The 24192-nt window shown below is 35.2% G+C and overlaps 1 protein-coding gene across 3 annotated transcripts; it reads left to right on the top strand.

Annotated features, from left to right (window-relative positions):
• Nucleotides 1-1645: 1645 nt before the first annotated feature.
• On the top strand, nucleotides 1646-24066 carry toc (toucan). 3 transcript variants are annotated; one of them, XM_086904034.1, is made up of 12 exons: nucleotides 1646-1955; nucleotides 8674-8881; nucleotides 8998-9100; nucleotides 9479-10340; nucleotides 10434-10861; nucleotides 10951-11060; nucleotides 14958-15083; nucleotides 16333-16425; nucleotides 19274-19440; nucleotides 19565-19739; nucleotides 20366-21562; nucleotides 23758-24066. In XM_086904034.1, exons 1-12 carry the CDS (start codon nucleotides 1947-1949, stop codon nucleotides 23769-23771), a joined length of 3492 nt encoding a protein of 1163 aa, XP_086760160.1. In that variant the 5' UTR covers nucleotides 1646-1946; the 3' UTR covers nucleotides 23772-24066. The 3 variants fall into 3 exon arrangements, with proteins under 3 accessions (XP_086760160.1, XP_003694646.4, XP_012343314.1); XM_003694598.4 differs by having other exon boundaries at nucleotides 20366-24066; XM_012487860.3 differs by lacking the exon at nucleotides 1646-1955 and adding an exon at nucleotides 5681-6098 and having other exon boundaries at nucleotides 20366-24066.
• The last annotated feature ends 126 nt before the right edge of the window (nucleotides 24067-24192 follow it).

Below are 24192 nucleotides of genomic sequence, written 5' to 3' on the forward strand. Positions count from 1 at the left end.
ATATGCAAAATCATATTTCAACCTATACTAACAAATCCTGAATATAAAAATATATTTAAAGATGTGATAGTTTTAGAAAATGAATATATATACACAAATGTACATAAACAAATTTGTGATTTGGTGATTTGGAAGAGATTCATGGTTATTTTAGACAATGTAAATAAATTTTTTAGCTATAAAAACACATCTGCAAAATCCATTCCACATTTATCATATAAATCCGATAATTATGAACTTTCTCTTCAATATTATTTTTGCGTTTTTTAAAATATTAATATCATTGTACATTATTTCAAACAATTATGATTATTTATCATGATCGAAAGTATCTTTCTTTATCTATTAAAATATTATTGTCATATATGTAAAAATTTTCATACTTTCGATGATGTAATAGCAGATGATTTAATATAACTATCAACATTATGATATCATGAAGTTCTATATAAAGTTATATAAAGATTATAAAAATTTTTTTTAAAGAAAGACTTTATATATATTATAATATTTTCAAAAAACGTACTTCTTTTCTTCTCTTTATTAATTAAAACAAAATCAATGTTCAATGATATAAAAATTTTCATTTGTGCTACTGTATCTGCATTTCTGATAATTACTTTGTTGTGCAGCTACCGAGTATAAATAAAAAATATTTCCTATCTGTGTATCTATGTGCAACGAAAACACACAGTTTTATTAATCTATTTATTGATCACGCCATGATATCCTTGTAATATTCCCAAAATGTTTTTATGATATTGTATTTTTATCTTTTATAATTTCATTTATAAACTAAAGAATTTATAAATAATAATAATAATAATAATAATAATAATAATATAATTAAAATATATATTCTTCAAATTTGAATAACAATAGAAAGAGCGGGACTTTTATAAGAATATTACTATAGGACAGTTACTACTCGAAGATCATTGGTCTGTTTACAAAGAGCATGCAATCGGATTCGCTATTTTTCATAGAAAGAATAATTTAAAAGTTTAACTGACATCAGTCTGTCTTTCATATTAGTTTTGAAAGTATTGCTGATAGGTGTAAGTTCATATTTTGTCCAAAAATTTACCATGTATTTAGAAAATTTTCCAATTAAATTGTTTAAGAAAGAATGTGAACAATCAAAATGGACGATTTTAATCTGGTAAGTTCGATAAAAAAAATTTATAATTAACATTTGTTTATCTTCAAAAAATTAAATATCTTAATTTTTAAAAATTAATACATATAATAGTATTCTTATATCTTCGAAGTTTCAACAATATTATTATATTATATTTATAATAATGAAAAAATAATTTAAAATAAGACTATATAATTATAAATAATAACTATAGAATATGACTATTTATTTAAAATTTAAGTAACTAAAAATTTAGTAAGTAATTAAGAATTGTTATTTTTTTCTTGATGTTTTATAATCATCATTTAAAATATATTAAAAAATATAAGATTGTTTTGCCAAAAATATTCATATTTCTCCGCTTCAATAAGGTTAATGAAAGAAGAAAAAAAAAGAATTGACAACAATCACAGATATTTGGCGATGGCGCTTTAGTTGTCATTCCATCTCCGGCGCCACCGCTACCTCAAGTACTATCTCCGTCACCGGTAATTCCATCCCCTTCTCCATTTCGCGGGTAGCGACGCCTCCGCACGGCGCCGATCAATAACATCGTTCTCGGCGACGCCGGCGTCGGGAGCGTCGCTGTGTGAAGGCATCCGCAAGCAATCGACGTGTCGCCACGAAACTTGTACACGGGTACAAAAGAAGCGTCGCGTGAAAAAAAACATTTGGGAATGCAACCACCGTATCTATTACCGTTTTGCAGAACGAAACTTATGATAATCAATTGCAACAACGACTCCTGGGTCCGGAACCAGCGATTTTTGGATTCGAGCAATCTTTAGGACCCACCCACGATACGATGGCTAAGGTGAGTTCTGTCAAAATAATAAATTCGTAATTTATCGTATTATTGAAATATATTATTTTTCTTTTTTTTTTTTTTTTTTTTACAATGTGTATGCTTTAATTAGTTTCAATGAATTTATACTTAACATTTTACCGGAAGAACGTGTTATTTCTACTCTGTCAACAACTGTTGCTGATTCTTAGAAAAGATCGTTTTCTTTGAATAATCAATTCAATTTTGTGCTTTTAATTATAAGCAAATGATTCTATTATAATTAATTTCTAAATTAATAAATTATCGATACAATTTTGCGATATATCAACTACGTGTACAGTAGTCACGGTCTATCTCGGCAGAAAAAGTAGTTTGGCGCCGTCATGATCAGCCGGATTGCAGCACACAATCGACATTGCTATTTGAATATAAGAAAAGAATTAATTGCTATAATAATAATAATAATGAAAAATATTTTTTTTTTTGCATAACATTGATAATGATATATCTTTTATTTAATGATTAATCTTTTTTTCTTATTAAAATCTTTTATTTATATATGAATATTATTCGAAATATTAAATCTAAATTTATAAATAAAATACCGGAAGTACACGTGGAACTAATGGTTTCTAATTTTATTCAATTAACAATATCTATATACTGATTTTTCAACAGATTCATATAATATGTTATATATGTTATATAGTATTTATGTACAAATGAAATATAGAAAATATATCAATAAGAAAAAATTAAGTACGAAATAGTATACTTGATTAATTCATAATAATATGGTAATATAATGATTTGATATAAATATATATTTATACAATCAACAACTTTCTTTGCAATAATCCATTTATAAATGAAATAGTAGCATTATTTTGTTTTGATAATTTCAAAATTATATAGATATTATTTTTATTGAATGTTATCAATTCTAATATTTTGAAATATTTATTTATGTTATATTTATATTATATTTATGCAGTTCACAGAAGTTCATATAAGTTATATCATATATTATTATGATCGATTAACAATACATATATGTTGTCTCATATGATTTGCATCGAGATCATATCTATTGAATTTAAAATATTAAAAAAAATTATATATATGAAAAAAGAAAGTAAATGTACATTTAAGTAAATACTTTAAGAGTATTTTATATATATATATATATATATATATATATATATATATATATTGAATATCACAAATTATCGTAAAATAAAATATTACAAAGTTACGTAATAAATTTATAAAACTTATAAAATACTCTTAAAGTATTTACTTAAATGTACATTTACTTTCTTTTATATATATATATATGTATATGTATATGTATTTTGAGTAATTATTTACAAGACATTATCGATTTTAATAACCTTGAAATATATCCTCAGGGACAACGTTCTGAACAACTTTCCTCTTTACATGTAACCGTCATTCGGCCTTAGTTTTCAAGAGATTCAAAAAAATCTTAGTTAAACTTAGGTTAAGATCACATTATACTATAGCATATGCGGTCATCTGATAATGAAGGAATACACGAGGAAGTTATTTGTAAACATACGTGTAAAATGATTAAGAGATACATGTTCCTAGTGTTTATAGAAATTGTTTGACATTAATAATATAAATACGCAATGAAAGTATATTTAACAAAGCTTTAGAAATTTTGTATTTTTATTTATTCTTAGAGTAAAATTCCAAACTTGATGCAAATCAAAGTCACAAAATACATAACAATTAATAATTAATATAATATTAAATTTTCTTAAGGACATATTTTAAAAACATTAATGAGCATTCAATATGTACAAGCAAAAGTTATTCAGATTTTATCTTTGAATATATTTAATGATCATTGAAATTGGTATTGTCGCTTTGTAAATAATTATCTTTATTTTCAATCGAACCAATTCTGATTTAAAAGATAATACCATAATATTCATTCGCATTGATCGTTAAACGTCATATTATCGAACACATCAGATAGATAAAAGAGAAAAGACATGCGAACTGGTTGTAAAAGCGGTGTGTTTACTGACTGACCCATTATGCGACCAGATGCTTTCTTCGTAAAATTTTCACCGTGTTTAACGGTCCTTTGGAGACGTGCTCGTTTATACAAACCGGTACATGTGTAAATAGACTTTTTCTATCGTGCATCGACTGCAAATTAGGCGATTGTATTGGAGACGTATTCGAACAAATTCGAAAAAATCACATGAATCGAATCTCATGATTCTGGCGTGATATATCCTTAAATTTTTGAGACAACTACATCCAACATGTATACATGGATTTATATATATATAATAGTTGGCACGAAAATGCGGTAAATTGCGGTCAACTGTATTATATTTCTGTCTAGAAGAGCGAACATTCGTAGATTAGATCAGGGTGGCTGAACCGATATGATCATCAAATGTCCTTTTATTTTTGTTCCAAGTGTTTTATCGATATTCATTTTCCACGCGCGTAAGACAACAATGTTTCAAAATTCACAACATAAATTATTCTTTTACGCATGAATTGAAAATTGTTGTAAAAGCGATCGTCATTCATTATATGATATTTTAAATCATCACGATATCTTTTATATAATACGAAACAAGATATAATTTTATTAAAAAAAAAAAAAAAAAAGAAAAGGATTAAATGCGAATTTCTCGCATATATACGACATTGCATGAAAATGTACCGACTTGTCCAGTCGGCATGTCGAGGCTAGGGAGAGGCCTTTCAAGGTCCTCGGGGATTTTTATACGGCGGGAAGTAGGAACGGATGTATAAAGGTCGACAAGGACCAGTCGTGTAGCTATAGAACGAATTCGATCCTAAAATCGATAAACATGTCAGACACAAAGGGATCGTTCGTCGGCATGTAAAACATTTGTATCGTAGAACATCGTGAAATTTCAGGCTTGCGAAACGCGTCATGTCCGAATTAATTCCGGACAATCGAAGGTTGATTTTCGTCCGTAGAAATATAACACACTATCGTGTGTATATATATTATGTAATGTATTTCCGTAAAATAAGCGTTACTCGGTATACTGCTACTGTATTGGTGGTTTTCAATTACAATGCTTCTTTATAACCTATGATTACGAGCATAACACGTGACTACACTTGTTAGTTTTATCAAGTATGGACGATTTGATTTTATCATGTGTACAGTATAAGATAACCACAGAAGTCGAGATAGTCACAAGAAATCGTACCTTAAATTTCATCATTTTATTCCATCTTTAAAATTATATAATAATTCTTCCGCGAGAAAGAAAAAAAGAAAAATATTCTCGGTATCGCAATAGAAGTAACAATTTTTCATTTCCTATATCTGCATCTTTGATGAATTATCAGATGGAACGGAATTCAGTTAAATCTCGATAAAATAAATTCTTAGCAAGGATGTACCGCTAATTACAAATGTACCGATGAAAAAAACCCGTGGAATCAAGCTCGCAAGTTAAACGTAGCCTTGTTCTTCGGTTGATGACGTTCACTGTACAGTCCTCGTGTACTCGCCGGTATCGTGTGTGCCTCGTATACGGATTCACGGGCCGGTGAATGCAGAAACCGTGTGTTTCTGAAGAATAGTAATCGTTGTTGCGGAGTGTCAGTCCTCACCGCTCGCGTGGTGAAGGTGTATATGAGAACGGCACGCGTGTATATCTATCGGTTCGCGTATAGTTGTGTATCGGTGTGCGGATGCTCGCGGTGGTGGCATAGGTAGTACCAGGGGATCACCGAGCGAATCCGGAACGTTTCATTGTCGTACACGCGGCGGCCGCATCGCGATCGTGCTGTCGCTATCGATCCAGTTACTTCTCGTTCGTAGTTGAAAAACTTTTTCTCCGTTTCTCGCGGAGGGAAAATTTCGTTCTTCGTTCTCGGTTCATCGCGCGCGGAACCTCGTTCATTGTCCCGCGATGCGCTAATTCGTAGTACCTCAAATGCGTCGTATTCACGAATTACTGGAACGGGGTGAATCCTCCTCGTCCCATGACTCAGTTCACGGAAAGTCGGCTTTATTAATAGTCCTTTAGCGCGGACTATTCGGCCAAGTGTTTTTGTGCGTACCAGAGAAAGTGGCGTTGAATCAAATTATGAGGCGGCCAAATAACCGTGAAGAGGAACGTTGAGCCGATCGTGAGTTGGAGCTTCTATTTTTCGCGTGACTCTTCATATATTCTCGCTTTTATACACGATATTGTATTTTTTCCTGCAAACGCGTGGTTAATATTCAAAACGAGGCACGCGTTTTTTTTTTTTTCTTTTCTTTTCCGTATTCCGTATACATTGAATTTCAGAATTGAGATTACGCAAGCAAAGATGCGTTAACGAACGGTCATACGTCGGTGTGTTTCGATCGTTCTACTTTTCTATCATTCCTTCGAACTCAACCATGTAGATACGTGTGAATGTTAGTCAACGGCAATGAGAATGAATTTTTTTCATTGTGCAAACGATGTGGTAGACCTTCGTTCATAATCTTATCAAAGTTACGTTACGTGTATTTGGAATATAAATATATACAATATATATATATATATAATATATAACGATCGGGAAGACCGTGTATCGGTGCATATTAAAATTCGCACAGGTGTGGTAATTAATTTTATTTAAATTACAACAAGCCGGAATTATGCCGGACTATAGAATCATAACACGCGTCACGTGTGCTTGTCACTTACGTGGTCGAGTATATAAATTGCAGATCAACGTTGCCAAACGCGCAACTTTGCTTCCCGATTGATAAAATGTTGCAAAACTGCAAATATTTTTTTCCCCGTCCTCCTTTCTTTCTTTTCTTTTTTTTTTCTTTTTCCTTTTAAATTTGAATTGAAAATGACGACATCCAACAAACAAGACAGCGAGCAAACGCGCAATTGCGTCGTAACTCGCTATAACTCTAAAACGCTATTGCCTTTTAGAAAGTCTTTCTACTTGTAGAAAGCGTTTCAGGCATTTTTCATTTGAATGCCTGATTTCGCCGATCGAGGGAAAAAATGACATTTTTTTTTTCGCGCGTACAATACAAAATGGCATAACGATTTTGAACGACGAACCGTTACTCGGATCGTGCGAATATATTTCTTCTTCCTTTCCTTCCTCTTCTTCCTCTTCCTCGTCTATTCTATTCGATAATAGTCCTATTCAATTGTTTCGTATACGAGATTTCAAAGATCGTGCCGTGATTCCGTTAGATCGACAAAAATTAAGCGAATGTGCCCCTAATTAACACAGTTGTTCGGCTCGCGTGGCGAAGAGATAACAACCGGGTAGGCGGCTCGAATTGGCACGAATTAAGGCCTAATAAAGTTATACTGTTTGGAGGACTGGCCTTTGCTCGTCATCGGCTCGTCAATGCGTGCACTTAAAGACATTGATTTCGATTCCCGTCACGTTTTTTCGCGTGTCGGCACCGTCACAAAGCCGATCGCGATATTTAACATGCCCATTTGTCTTGTTCGATATCTTCCCGTTGCCCCCGTTGACCGTGACATTTTTCTAGATCGATAACGAGTCTTTCGCCAATATCGATTGATTTAGAAACTGGCGGAGTCGTTACAATATTGATGTTGTGTTGTAACCACTAGAAAAAGACGGATACGTAACACGTATGCTATAGCTACCGCATTCGTAATGCGATAATGCACACTTTTTAAATAATTTTTGCTCGCTGAAACATAACCGTCCGATTAATAATAAAATAATATTTCTTGCGCGAGAATTTGCGCGCATGAACGTTCGCATTGACAAGCAGCGGTTCGTAGTAAATAAACTCGCAACCGATGTAACCCAGTTCTCAACCGACGACGTTGTTCAACAGAGTCGTCGGTGAACGCACTCTCTTACTCTCTGCTAGCCAGTTCCTTGCCTTCAGCTAGCTATTGGTAATACTATTATTAGTAACGAGCTAACGTAGTTTCTGCCGTCTGTTATAACGCTATTACAGCCTGATCGTGGTGTGTGCTCACTGTTATCAACATCGATCACCAACAAATATTCCAAATGCTTGGCATTCGAACTTTGATAGGGACTTTCAACTAGCTAGATAATCAAAATGTACAGACGCTATTGGAACGACTTAAAGCCTAATCGACCACCGAGCCACAATGTTTTCGTTGGTTGTTGAACAAGGCTGAAGGGGAAACGTGTTACGCGTGCTCTTACGCGCGAAGACGAGGAGAGACAGAAGGGATCGGGCAAAGGTAGCCGCGAGAGAAGTTAACGATGGTGGGCTAAAATTAAATTAGCCAAAGAGACACTTCTTGATTTACCTCGGTTTACCGAGAGAGTTTTATTTGGAGATGGGCCAAGGGTAACGGACTCTTCGTCTTCATCACGAAAAGTTTATCTTAACCTTGAAACATCTGGCATTTTTTCCCCTCTCCCTCCCCCCTTCTTCCTTCCCGATTATTTAATCGGGCATTGTTTTAACCTTTGACGCGACTCGTGAGACACTCGCATGAACCTACGTCATTGCGACGAAGTCACCATCCGATTTAATTCGATTGCTACAATGCGATTAAGTCTGTCTATATTCAGTTAGTTGAAGCTTCAGGCTCATGGAACGATCCAACTAATTAGAGGATAAATGAAGGAATTTGTAACTCTCTCGTTGGAATGTATGCCCGGTCGACCGGTTAAACGGATGCGTGAAATAGTAACCTAGTTTTACGAATGCGAATTTATCATTTTATTTATATGATTGCAGAACGTGGGGGAGAGTCGGATACCAGTTCCACGCGCGGCACGGCCGTCTTTTTTCCCGAAATCGAGAGTACTTGGTACACCGTCGCTTATACCTGGACACAGGCGTTCACTGATACTCTCGGGATGTTTACAGTTCGTCGATGCCGAGGACGAGTCCGGTACTCATAAAAAGTGTGGACCACAAGCTGTGTCTACACCGTCGATCGAAGGTAAATAATTTTATATGTACACCGCATACCGATAAGAATTGAGAAGATTTAATTTTTTTTTTTTTTTTTTTTTTTTTTGAGATAACGATGATAATTTTTTTTTTTTATTTGATCAGATTCGGGACCTAAAACATTCACCATATCACCTGTGTGGGATATTGATAAAGATGACGTACAACAGCTGGCTAATTTTTCCGAAGAAAAGAGCAACTTTTTCAGGTATGATGATAAATTATTACTAGGTTTGTTAAACTTTAAACTCTATAAATGGCAATATTTCTTCATCGGAAAAGTGCTTATTTTTATACATCTAATATGATCTTCCGATTATTAAGAATATTAAGGATTGAAGGATTATTATTAAGAATATTGTTTTACAATAATGAATTTTAAATTATCCGAAGTGTGTCATAAATCTATTGTGCGATGATAAAAAAATTAATTTCAAATACGGGATATAATTGTTTACGAAGAACACGTATTACAAGAATTATTTAGAATTCAGTTCAATTTATTGTCATTTATAAAGAATCTTATATTACATCAGACTAATTGTACACGATAATAAAATGATATTTCGTATTATTATCTGCACAGTTTGCTCGAGAATTCTCAATTGAATATGATTGAGGACGCCGGCGATAGCTGCCTCTTGGATACATCTCTTGGTTACAATGATACTGCAATAAACGCAACACCGCACTATTTAATGCTCAACAAACAAAACTCCTTTGAACATGACGAAAGCTTGGGTATATTGACTCCCGACCAGATGACCGACTTCACGGTTGCGCTAGAGTGCTCTAGGACACCGTCCTGCGAAAATCTTACAGGATCAGCAGGTTCTAGATTAGCATTAACGAGACAATCCGCGTCACGACCATCCGCCGATGTTGAGCCGACCGAAGAGGCTTCTAGCGAGAGGACACCGTCTCCGGAGGAACTTCCACTGGATCCTAAACCCACGGAACCTGTTAGAGGCACTGTTCCCATCAGTTTTGTAACATCGGTGACGAGTATCACTAGTCTTGAGGCTGGATATCAAGGTGACGGTGAAAACTCAAGGCCAGCAAGTCGTGGGGCCGATCCACCGTCCGTCGCACCACCGCCAAATCTTCCCGTTCCTTGCAGGCAAGATCCGATGACGGATTCGGATTTCTTTACGGAAAGTGATGCCGATGCATACGAAGAAATCGTGCGCGGTGATAGAAAAGCTCAGGTGATCGACGGTACTCTTTTTTGTGCGCCTGGTGGCCGAAGATGTCCGAGTTTTACCGGGGAAGAAATGGATTCGAGTGGGATTTATTCAGATCTTGATAAAAGGCAGGACGAACTTCAGGCTCCCGAGGAGGCAATCGAGGAACACGGGGATCGCACGCCGGATACTATTGATACCGAAGTTTCCCAGAGAAGTCAGCCGACACCGATTAAAGCGGACGTTATTATGGATTATTTGCAGGCGAGTCAATAATTTTGATTATTAGTTCACATATGTTCGTATATATATATATATATATTTTTTAAGATAGCTCGCGTAACTAATGATATTTAGGCTCCTGTAAATTCTCTGGATGGATTGACTGATTCGAACGGTTCGATAAATCCTGTGGAAGTGACGGTAATCGAGGTGGAAAGGACGAGTGACATCATGAGATCGAAAACGCAGAGCAAAGCTGATTTAATTCCGTTAAAAAAATATAAAATGCCTAAGAGAAACGTTGTCTCGAAAATCAAAGCAATGATAGAATCCGGCCCAAAGGATGAAACGGAGAAAGAAGCTCGACGTTTGCAGAGATCTAGAAATGGGCGTTGGGACGCTGTTATGAGTAAAATTGAAGCTGGAAAAAATGAGCAAAGAACTAGGACAATTAGAAAAGAAGTGAAATCTAGAGTGCTCCAGAGTATTGGCCAACCATCTTCTACAGGATCGATTCAAAAAAAAGCCGGTGACGCAAATAATAATAGTAATAAGGATAAAAGGTAAGATATCGATTCAATGTTTCTATATTTAAAACTTCTTCGTTCGTGTTTAACTTTGCTAAAAAAAAAAAAAACTTACAAATTATCAGGAGAATACGTGGCCGGCAAGAAACAAAGTCACCAATTGAAGAAACTGCCAGAAGCTCCGTTCGTAGCTCTTTGAGTGATCTCAGCACTGGACGCAGCAAAGACGTACCAAGTAAGTTAAATTAACATCTACTTGATTACAAATTATTACAAATGATTACAAATTAAATTAAACTACAGTATATCGTTATTTATATCAATATCAATGATGCTTCGAATTATGTAAAAGATATATCATTTATATATCATTTAATTTTAATTTAAAAGTTACTTAATATTTAATTTGTAACAATTTGTAATTTGTAATTTTTTTTTTTTTTTCATTTATTCATTTATATCTTTCAACGTACGAGACTGAGATAGGATATAGGAATAGTAGTAGTTTGAAAAAGGAAATAAGAAGACCTTGCGGAGAACAGTGAAGCTTGAATAAATATGATGCCGGTTGATTTTGTGATATCGAATTATGTTTGACCGCATACCATACATTTTGTAAAAAAAAAAAAAGAACTCAAAACCGCAAAGGTTAACAAAACCAGTAATCGTTTTGCATGATATTTCAATAGCTATTTTTTTATACTAATAAATCAGAAGTAGATCTTGAAATAACTTTCCGTTTGAAAAATTCTAAAAGCCCGATCTACCAATAGCAATTTTATGCGCATCCATCCAACCATCAAAAAGATAAATTGATAAGATCGATGGATTTAAGATAACTGTCCCTTGTATATATAAAGTATATTATATTTTTAAAAATTGACTATTTAAATTAAAACAAATTGTTTTATATTTCTTCAAAAAAATCTGTTCAAAAATCCGGTGGAACGGAGATAGAAAATTCCAAAAATTCGTCTAAATTTTCCCTTTTTAAATTCTTAAAAACCATTCTTCCAATCTATCGAGATATAAAACGAATAAATTTTTCGGATTTAAATACACGTGCCTTCGATTCGTGTTTCGAGATCGTGTTCCAGAGCCGATACATACGCGTATATCGCGTAGGTGATTCGTTCGGCAAAAAAGGGTGGGAGTAGCTATAAAAGTGGGCGTAGAAGGGTGTTTTGTATCGACCCGGTCAGGGCGCGCGAAAGTTAGATAGGAAAAAGAGCAAGGGCGCCGATGGCCCCTCTTCCGGCGCCACTGGATCGTTTCCATTGGAGGCAGGCGTGAGCAGCCGCAAAGCAGCATCCAGTCGGCAGTCCTCGGCGGACCTCGTGTTGGCTCGGACGCTGTTTATGCACGCGTGTTGCATTTCCGGTCTCCCATCTTTCTCGCTCTTCCTCCCTTATAGCTGGTTGGTGCCACCGTTTCGTCCGTCCTCCTCTCGCTCTCATTCTCTCTGTCTTCCTTTCTCACGTCTCTTTCTCTACCCCATTGGGATCAGCAGTTTTATCGGGACTGGACGTGTGCGCGACAAAAAGAACAGGGACAAACGCGAGAACGAACAGCCGGTGCATCGTCGTCAGTGTATGCCGCAAGGTGACGGTGCAAAGTGCATCGGAGTTGCGATCGTACAACGATAAATTGAGCAACGATAAAAACTGTTGTAATTGTTCTTCGTTCCCAAAATTGTTCGTTCCCCGTGTCTCCTATATATTCTTGAAACACTTTTCGAAACGTAACATATATCGATATACCGTGCTCGCTATATTTACGAACTCATCCGACGTGACCTAATTTTCTGCCCATGTCACAAGAACGTTCGCGTTTTCCCTCACTCGATAGAACGAGCAGATCGAGAACGATCGAAGAGAACGTTGGGTGTTTGGTGTTGAGCATCAAGTGAGAAGATAACTTGGCGGATAGAAACCCTGCCTCGTGCGCCTACAATATGTTATTGCACATTCGCTTCGATCGGCGGAAGAATCTGAACCGCAAGACTGAATGCCTTAAGACTGGATTTTACCATCCCCTCTCTGGGATGACCGTCCAATGAAAGTTTCCCAAGATACCGTTACGGAATCTTTGGCTACGTTCCTGTTTGTACTTGGACGAAGATAGACAAGAATAGGAAGATTCAAGGCAATCAACCTTTTGCTCTAACTACTTCGTACATACGTTAGAAGCTCGACGGCGAGCTTTCGGGTCAACGGCACTAAGTAGTTTATTTCCGGCATTGCCTTTCTTTAACCGGCCACCTTATACTTGTGCGTATACACGTCCTTCGCTCGACGCCGGTGGTTTTCTCATGTCCCCACCCTTTTAGACAGGTGCACCCAGCGACCACGTGCGTTCCCAAGGCCGACGACCACCGATACGTACCCGGTCTGATCTACCACTTACGCAATCACCATCAGAGTCAGATGTTAAACCCACATGGCTGAGGACATCGTTGATCCGTGCCGGTGAAAGACACTCGTTGCGCTCCTCGATTCAGGTCGTGGAAAGAATGTGCAACCTGTGATTTCTCGTGTCCGAATACCTCGCGAGATGAAGCCAAGGTTTGATCGAGTCTACCGTCTACGCATTGCAAGGAGAGTGGCAAAAGTGATGTGAAATTGTTTGTGCGAATTGTATTACTAACCGGTGTATGATAGAAATAGAAGAAAACGTTTAAAATTTGTTGAATAATATTTCGCAAAGATGTCGAGTATCCGTGTATTGAATTTACGATCCCGACACTTTACGATCGAGGAATCGAGTTGGGTAACAAACCTTACCGTGGGCTCGAAAGATACGACGGGATGAAGGCACCTGTTCGCTGCCTGCCCATCATTTCTTTAGAATGATTTTGTTGAAAATGAAACAAAGGTGAAAGTAAAGATTTGAAAAATGGGACAGCAGGGATCGAAGGGTAGGCCAGCTCTTCGGACGGATTTTGTCAGAGACTCGGCGAAAATGCGGCTCGGCAGTTTCAAGCGAGGTACGGTTGTATAAACGGCATATTTAACCCCGTCCCCTTAAACCAGTCTTCAATCCATACGGCGGAAATATGAATTAGCCGATAAACCTCTTCTCGGTTAATCCTTTAATCTCGTTTCATAAAAGAAGAAAGAAAAAAAAAAGGAAAGGATGTCCGTCCATCCGTGTTTTTTTTTCTTTTTTTTTTTTTTTTTTCGTTTTTTCATTTAAATAAGCTAGCTAAAAAACTCAAGCGTCGCAAATACGAGCGACTAGTTCACGATGTTGCATAGATATTTAAAAAGATAGATGGTAGAGAACGGTTTCTCTCGTGACCGAGTCTAAAACGTTACGGAGAAGGATCAAAGGTACCCTACTTACACTTGTCTTGTCGCAAAATTTCTCTTTTACCTTGGGCACATCAATCACTGTTATTTTGAGGAATCTTTCAGAAAGTAGTTCGCCTCGTTATATCATACTCTGTCCGTTATAACGTGCATTATGTACACGACATAGAAATATAATCGTAATTCGTTATAATATACGATATTATTATTATAGATGTATATCGTAAAATAACATTAATAGAGTGAACTTTTCTATCTTTCGTATGAAATCGTGATTACCAATCATCTTTATCAATTGATATAAAGGAATAGAAATATAATTTAACTAATCGATTATCGCAGCCTGTGTCCTGAATATTTGTTCGACTATCTTCTTTCATGCGTAAGATCGATTCGAAATATTATGCACACGAGCTCGTGCGAGGCCGTTAGAAGCAGAAGCTCGTATGCAATGGCTACGTGCAGGCTGGTGTACATAATAAACGTTTTTTCTTTTCTTCGTTGGTTTAATCGACGAGCATGGTTCAAACTTAGCTCTTCGTGCGTCCTCGTCCCGCTATATTGCCTCGTCAAGCACAAATTCCGATGATGCGCAAAATGTTATTAAAGTAACTACGACTGACGAGCGAAACGAAATACCACGGTCGATGAACTATCTTCTGACACGTAATGCTACGAAGTTATGAAAACTGCTTATTTTCGTAATTCTCTCTCTGCTTATAAATATAGACACCCGAAAAAAGAGAGATGAAATTTTCATTATTCCGCCGTTCCGTTTACATAACGGGAAGGAAAATTCAATATTTTTGTTATATTTTCAGAGAGATCACCAACATCGATAAATCCACCAAGAAGACTGGTAGCAAACGGTCGTGGTAGTCAACAGAATCGTGTCAATAGTTTCGACACCAAGAAGAATTGCGTAGAAATTTCGCCCATCAATCTCGGTAAGTGATGGAGGGTCCGGTTTGCGCGCCCTAAATTGTGAAACGAGTTTGCATATATCGTAGTTTTCTCATGTGTGTGTGTGTGTGTGTGTGTGTCTGTTTGTATGTATATGTACATACATTTATATCTGCTATTCTCTGATTGAACGGAGGAAACGAAAGGTCGAGGGCACCGCTGCGTGCTTCCGGTTGGTTAGTGCGACGCGGGGAATACTTTTTTTTTTTTTTCAATCTTGCCTGTCTCCATGCAACATTCTCCACTCGTTTGTATCGAATAAGCGAAAATGTAAACATGTTCGACATTCTATATTGATAGTCAGCCATCGGGATAAATTTATTCTCATCGAGACATAACATTGAAAATATTGGCAAACGGCCACGCTCGATTCGACCGTGTCGACGTTAGTTTTATCCAACGGTCGTCCATATTTCTCACGATACTTTGCGATAATAACAAATTTCAAGATCTTCTTATATGATCTTAATGTATTTTATATAATTCAAAAATTCAATGTATACGTATATTTGATTTATTTATTCGTTACTACCTTTTTTTTTTTTTCAAAATGAACGACCGATAAACATTGATGACAGTTATTATTTAAATTTTTTAAATAATATTCTGTAATATTGCACGAGCCTGGCGATAATTAACCGTGGGTGTAGACCAACTAGACTTTGCCTGAGTCAGGTCAGAATTCTAACGGTATGCACCCCTTACCGTAGCCGACAATGTAATTATTTAACCCCCGAACAGTGTTGATGTTCCGGCAGTCTTTCGTTAACTTCAAACGAGAAAACTGTTGCGCAGAAAACTGTCACGCCAATTTGTCTCGTTGCGTGTCACCGTGTGAAATATTCAGTGATATAACGTGATTTGTGAACCATTTTGTTTATATTAAAGCATCGTGATCCGCATTATTGTATGCATATATCGTAAATGCGATTACAACAAAGTTATAGCTAATAAAAAAAAAAATATATATATATATATGTATATATTCTATACGGGCAGAAGATTGGAATAATCATGGTCTATCTGGTTTACTACAGTAAATATCATTTTTTTCTAGATACTATTTTTACAAGTGAAGGCGTTTCCTTTCTGCTTCTCACACATGCTCTCTTTGATGCGGGCAGTAAAACGGTTTGCAGCGTACGGTACTTGCAAACTCGATAACACATCATTTAAGGCACTACCGGTGAGTACGTAACATGCTCTCGTTAACGTTGCGAATTTTATTTCCAGAGAAGAGCCCGTCAGCGACGCGAAAAACGACAATAACGAGAAGATTGCCAACTACTGTCCCAGGGAAACAGCATAGTTTAACATCGATAAAAGGTAAAAATGACATTTTTGTATTTTTTTCAATCTCCGTTTAACCGAATTTCACGACAAATATTTTCATTGTTTTGAATAATTTGTTCCTTGTACAACTTATTGTAATATTATATGCGATATAGAAAGAAGCATTTTAGATATTTTCTTCTGAAAAAGATAACACCGTGAGGAAATATCAGCAGGTTGTGCTTTCTAATCCATTGACCGCGCTACTCCGGCACCAGCTAGTTTCTAAAAAAGTCCCGCAGTCATTTTGCGGTGCGTACGACCATTTCTCCGCATGCACGGGAACGCACACGTGCGTATCATTCTATACTTCTTGTAGTTTCGAAGAAAGTCATGGCTTTCACTGGTCCCCGAAACTAAATCCTGCTCCCAGTCTTCGTTGAAAGAAAAACCCGCAGGGCAATTGCAGGAATCATTAAAAAAAAAAAAATGAGAATCGGATAGAATAGCGAAGTGAAAGTAATTCTTTAAACTTATATGATTTTGGAGATAGCTTCGAGATACCTCAACATGATTTCCTTGTCAATGTTTTATGACTCAATACACAATAACGTAAAGATTATATATTGTCGATGATCGTCCATATCCCAGAAAACAGTTAAGAGTTAAGTTTTTACGAGTCATCTTGTATTTCCTTTTCATTTCAATGCATTGCTGCATTTCATGATTCAAAATTTTCACCAATTTAACATTTTAAGAGAAATATTTTCAAAATTTACTCTTCTTTATCTTCGCTTATAGCATATAGATAATAGAAAAAAAAAAAAAAAAAAAAAATACATTTTGAGAGGATCGATCAAAATATTAATTCTAATATATTATTACGTTCACGTTACGATATGACGAAACAGATATTGGCGAGTAGAATTAACAATTGTTTGCAAAACTCTTCTTAGCGGAAGAGGGCTATCGATCGTCGATCATTCGGATCATTATCTTCGAATCACTATATCCATAGACACGTACCTCCGTTTCATACAAATACGGCTAGCTGCTACTATGTAAGGATAGTCAATTCTAAATGGAAAAACGAATTTATTCGGGGCACGGTTTTGTAATAATTCATCTCTCGTTTCAACTGATAATTCTCATCTTTTACAGCCTCACCTTTTCCTGCTATTAAAACAAGCTATTCCATTGAAATGGAATTTTAAATCGTTCCAATTTTCATGAACCATAAATTCGAGCAACTGAGCGATAAATAAAGTAATAACTTGTTACTACCGGTGCAAGTATATATATGTTAATTTTCTTGAAAAAAAAAGGCTAGTTCATTGGAAAGGTCCTTTTGATCCTTTTTTCCTCTTGTCGGATTGAAAAGGAACGAGGGAAATATTAAAGCAATATTATGGAAACACATGCAGACATATGTGGATCATATTCAAGTCGTGCGTGTATGAATGCGTGTCCGGCCAGACACGGCTTTCCGCGTGTCCATCGTCTTCGTATTCTTCGAGGTTGCACCTCATTTCAAGGTGGTAGGAGTGGTCGACAAGTAGGAAGGAGGGATATATCGCTCCGCGAGGCAGCCTGTGGCTCGTGCTAATTCAGTCGAAGTGCGGACTTGGCCAGCAAATCGTTACAAATGACGATCCCGATTAGGTCTCTCTCATGTCTGTTGCTCTATTATTGTTATTCAATGATTTCAACGTGATCGAGTTCACTTGCGTTTTTCAGTTGTATCATTTGGTCACAGATCAAACGGAAATACTTCATTGTGCCAATATACATAATTTATGTAATTGAAGAATACATATTTATTTATTAAGAAGAAACTATAAAATAATCCAGAGACGCGATGTACGATGGAAAATTTTGAAAAATCAGAAAAGCACCACGTATGTTAGAGATGATAGTCCAAAATGAATAAACGAATTAAGTATAAACAAGTATAGAAGTGATAAATATTCGATACTGCGTAGTCCCACACGCTGAAAATAATCCAATCCATTTCGGGAAAACTGAAGATAGATAATTTGGATATATCCATTAAGGTGGTCGTTAAAACACAACCATCAACTTTTTTTGATTTTTTTGTGTTCACGACACGACACAACTATCGTACAGTTGACCTTAACCCAGTGCGTCTTCATTGACTGGCCGCTACTCTTGAACGTGTTTTCCACTGGCTGGCTCTCGGATTAAATCCGATTGATTCACTGGCTGCACGTTTTTTTTTTTTTTTTTTTTTTAATCTGGTCCAAGGTGGTGAGAAAAGGATTAAAATCGTGGTGGTACGGAATTGCGGATGTGCCTGCGTGCTTTCACGTACCTACATCAGCAATAATGGGAGGATGAAGCTTGAGTGACGTAGCCAGACCAAATTATCGTTACGACTTAATGATCTGTTCATAAGAATTTCTCGTGTGTCAATGTGATAATTGTTTTTTCCTCCATAATTTTTCTCACCTGAGAAATCATTTCGTCGAATAGTTGAAATATCCTGAAAAACAGGTAGTTCGACTTTCCAAGACTGGAATAAACAGTTTTCTCCCTTGAAACGAGTTTTCCATACAACTTTCTTCATTCTACGAATCAAAATTTATTCGTATAAAATGAGTGGAAGTAGACAATTTCATATGATATATCGATATTGCATTTACTCGAATATCTATTTAAACTTTCATCACAATGATTGGTTCGATGCCGAAGAATGATTGTAATCAATATTACTGTTCATCTTGATTACACAATGGGATTACTTAAAGAATAATAGGAAAACATTAATTGAAAGGAACGAATTAAAAAAGACGCTTCGATTTGATGGAAGACAAATTGAACTTTTGTTATAATTTTATATAAAGAATCGTAATGGTGATGGGACCTGTGACATTGGTTGCAGATCGCGAAACTAAGGAGCACAGTAATAGCTATGTGGTGACAAGAGCGTCTCTAGAGACGCGAGATCAGGCCGCACAAACCGACATACCTTATGATGCACTTCGCGTAAAACGAGCGGAACAAGTTATACAAGCTCTTTCTATAACCGTACAATATCTGGCCTATGAGGTACGTTGTATTATTTATTCTTTTTTTTATTCAATCTTTATCTATCAACAATATCTATCAAGTATATTTATCAAAAAATTCAATTTGTTTGTGTGCTTTTTTTTTTTTTTATTTCAACATTCAGTTGGACGCATTTTCTACACCAAAACTTAAGAAAGATTGCGAGAATATGAAAAAGGAATGGATGTCTTCGTGCGCGGAGATCGAAAAGTTGAGGGCTAGAAACCTCGGCATTGAAGATAGACTAGAATCGGAGAGAGAGAGTCATCGGAGAGCCTTGGACCAGCTTCGTGAAGATCGTAAGCCTTGCCAAGAATTACTTGTGTTTCTTTTTTTGTTTGAGAAAGCGAGAAAGCAATATAATGCATTGTCTGCGCACATTATAACGTATAATTTCTAAAATTTTGTATTCCTGTTATCGTTATTATCTTTATCACGATTCTTTTTTATTTATTATTAGTAAACAATATCGATTATGATATCGATAATTTTATTTTATCATATATGATATACGTACAAAATGTATATTTTTATATTTTACATATTTTCTTTGTGCCCAGTACAATGCATCATATGATAATATTCTCAACGGGTAACAAGCATAATGGCCCTAATGTCACAGCGAATAATATAACTTTAAAGTAGAGCAATTGTTAATTAAAATCTGCAAGGCTAATATGCCTACGCGCACCTCGGATCGTGCTAAATAATTCAAAGATAGAATTTTCAAAAGTGGACACAGACACGTTTCACAAATGCTCAATTTAGTGCCCACGTAACGTTCATCGTAGTTAATTATAGGTTGGCACGTTCAACGGACCTAATCCGTTCTCTCGTCTTCGAACTTTGTTTTTCTTCCGTTTTTCAATTTATCTCCAATGACGTCAATCATGCTAAGAGAAAAATTTGTCTTTGGTTTTCTCAGTGGAAGCTCGACACGCGGAACAAATCGCCATCTTGGAAGCGGCTCTGCAGGAAGAGAGGCGCAAATGCGAGGTCAGATTACGAGATTCGCTAAACGAGACTGCAAAAGAGCATCGAGCGGCAATCGTGAAATTGCGTTCGGAACAAGAGGCTGAACTGATACGAAAGGAAGCGGAATTTAAGAGGAGATCTGTCGTTCACGATCAGGGGGCTGCGCTCACAGCCGAAGTTGAATCTTTAAGATCGGTGCTAGAGATTAAAAGTCAAGAAAACGCTACATTGAGATCGGATCTCGATAATATCAAGCGAGAAATCGAGGACAAAGAAGCTTTACAGCAGCGCTTGGACACACTTGAGGCCAGATGCGAAGATTTGAAAGCGCAGATTCAATGCAAAGAAGCTCTCGAGAGGCAAATATCTCATGATAATGAGGTACTTCACGAATCGATTCATCAGATTTCCAAGCAGAATAAACGTTTGGCACAACGTAATGAAGAACTGCAATGGAGGTTGCGTCAAAAAAACGAAGTAGTGACCGTTCTTGCGAACTTGACGCCTAGGCTTTCACGTTCTTTAGGCCCGGAACACGTCGAACAGAGTCTTTCACCCGACAAGAACGGTCCGCAGTCTTCATCTATGGTTAAATTTATGGTGCAGAAGGGCGATTCGGTTTCATGGACATTGGAAATCGACGATGAATTTTCAAAGGGAGGATCTGATACATCATCATTGGCAACACCACCAAAAATGGGTAGATCGGAAACAACTACATCGGTATCGAGACAAGGATCGCTCAGATTAACGCCTAGAAGGCCTTCCGTAGATATGAGAGCAAGATCCAAAAGTATTTCCGTTACGGATTCCGCACGAGTAGAGGAATCCACTTGGTCGCCTACATTTAATTCCACACCGATTACTCGACGAAGACCTAGAAGTGATCCATCTTCTTCGGCTTCGTCCACTTCCTCGTCATCTTCTTCTTCTTCTGCGACAGCAGTAACTACAAATTCTGCAGTGGCAGTTGCTGTTGCTGCAGCGGCTGCGGTCGCGGCAGCCGCTGAAGATTGTGGCGCAGGTCAAAGGCCTCAAGAAGCAGGTGGTGAAGCAATGATTTCAGAAGAAACATCTGCCACCAGTAGCGAGGATGAATCGTCCACGAGTAGCGATATTCCTCCGTTGCCAATACAATTTTCTTGGGGTAAACCAATTAAGTAACGTTCTTATAGATCTCTCGCTTAATACTTAATATTTCGATTGCGAAGAGCTAATATAATTCAATTGGAACAAGTTTATTTGATAATTCCATAATATTTTGTGACAGTTATTCCAAGTATTTCCAAGGTAACATGATATGTTGATAATTATTTAGAATAGGGATCACTCCATCGATTGTTGAAATATATATATATATATATATATTAAGTTTCTTCTATTCTGAATAACTTTTTCTTATACGTATTATAATCGCTGTTAAATTAGTTTCCAAGTTTTATATAAAAATATTTATAACACTATACATTTGGTTTGTGACAATTTAAATTAGATTTTGGTTACATTTAGACTTGGTAATAAATAAGTAAGTAATTTCAATGTATATTAAACTTACATATTGCACAAATTATAAAATATACAAAAACATTTAAATAATATTTTACATATAATTAAATATTATTCAAATTGCATTATGTCAACAGTTAGAAGTATTTTTATCATTATAACACCCAAAAAGTAAGCTTAAATCAATATCAAATTATATCTTATTTATTTTAAATTCTACAGGAATCCAACAAGGATTTAAAAAAATAAAATGATACTTATATTGCTAATGTTAATATAGACCTACACTTTAGTAGATTATTTCGCACTCAAGATAGAATGAATAAAATTAGAATATTCTTCAGGCATTATAAATTCAATTTAAGCCAAATCTAAATTAATTCTTTTGTAAAATATATAGTGTTGAATATATATTCAATATTAAAAATATTTTGTATAATTCGAAAATTAAAACTAAATGGCGGTTACAGAAAAAAGGAAAAAGTCTATGTATAAAGGAAAAAGTTGTTCAAAATGGTAACTTTGTAAAAAAATATTTCAAAATCGTCAAAATTGATGAAGTATCCTTTATTCTAAATAATTATTAATATGCTTTTATAAAAATGAACGTATAATTATTTGAAATATTGTACGCGCACTTTTTCTACTACTTCTGTACCTGTAATTTATCGTCAATCGCGAACAGATAAAAAGTGTATCTTTTACCAAAACTGAGATAGTTTCGATAATGTTTCGTTATCATTTTGTATATTATGAATTACTCAAAGATAAAAGAGTTGGTCTTTACTTTATAATATTTAAATTAGAAATAATATTTTTTATAGTGTTGCGATATCTTTTCAAATTATGACTTTTTGCGATACTACGAATATTATGCCAACTTTAGTATCTTTGTATCGACTCTATCTTTTCCTCGTTTCAGAGACTTCAATACATGAAAAATCGCACAATGAAAAGTCACTTGCGATATATATACATACATTGTACCAATTTTATTTTAAATATAAACATATATATGTATAGTATACATACATATACGTATGCATTGTAATTACAAAATATTTTTTTGCAATCTTAGGTATTAAGAATTTTTTTTATCTTCTTTTTGTGTTTGTTTTATATAGAAAGTGAATAGAGCGAAATCAAAGCATGTTTTGTTCTTTTGTATTTTATTTGTTGTTTTTCCTTAGATAGAAAAAATGCGCGTAAAAATTCAATTAATTTAGTTTGAAAATTGTTTACCGGTTTCAATCTATATTGTAGATGTTACGGGCTATTGGCAATTATAAGCCATGTATTTTTCAAAACTGAATCGAACCGATTTACTGTTTGTTTGATTCGCAACATTTTACACATGTCCATTTTATAACGTATGATGCGTTTATATTACGTCTGTACATAAATAACAACGATGTTTATAAATTAATTAGTCTTTATCGCAAATATTGTAAATAGACAACGATTGTCAAATTGATCCTATCCTCAAAAAAGAAAAATGTTGATGAGCCATTCACTGTGCTTACTGAAGAAAGCTATTTGTCAATGATATGCAGCTTACCGAACAGTACGATTATTGTGGTTCATTGCATTAAATCGATTACTTGCCAGTTTTTAAAATATAATATTAATTAATGTTAAAATTATGATTTTTGTAACGTTAAAATTTCATTTGGCGATAACACATTTACGCAAGAATATATCTTTCATATAAAAAAAGAAATTCAATAATATTCTTAACGTTACATGTTTTAATTGCCAAATATTGATAAATTGATATTTATCTATAGACTCCTTTTTATGTACAACACCAAATCTACAGAAACTATATTATTCCAGGTATGACTCACTAATCAACTACTATATAAAAATATAGTCAGTTGTATAAAGAATTGATACCAAAAAAAAAAAAAAAAAAAAAAAAGAAAAAAAAAAGAAAAGAAAAGAAAAGTAAAAAGAAAAATGAAACTCCGTTCCATGGACAAGAAGAAAAGTATGTTCGGTAGCAGTAGTGTAGGAATAATTGGAAGATGTCGAATATAACAACAAACAAGTATTATTCGCCAAGAAGTGTGTTTTCTCTCACTTGTGCTGGCAAATTTAATGTATTATATACCTATCAAATAAATATTATATGAATTAAAGAAATTTTACGTTATTTTTCTTTCATTTATTAATTTTATAAATACTAGAAAATATATTAAATATACTTTGTTACAAAAATATATATATATTTTCAAACTATATTATCACATATATATATATATATATATA

The sequence above is a fragment of the Apis florea genome, unplaced genomic scaffold (genome assembly GCF_048593485.1).
Source record: "Apis florea isolate Af1SG1 unplaced genomic scaffold, ASM4859348v1 contig_2293_pilon, whole genome shotgun sequence".
Classification (NCBI taxonomy): Eukaryota; Metazoa; Arthropoda; class Insecta; order Hymenoptera; family Apidae; genus Apis; species Apis florea.

What these genes read in the sequence shown, in the direction of transcription:
- toc (XM_003694598.4), top strand. An exon ending in TAGTTTAACATCGATAAAAG is followed by an intron (nt 16,426 to 19,273) that starts GTAAAAATGACA and finishes CATTGGTTGCAG; the next exon opens with ATCGCGAAACTAAGGAGCAC. An exon ending in TACAATATCTGGCCTATGAG is followed by an intron (nt 19,441 to 19,564) that starts GTACGTTGTATT and finishes TTCAACATTCAG; the next exon opens with TTGGACGCATTTTCTACACC.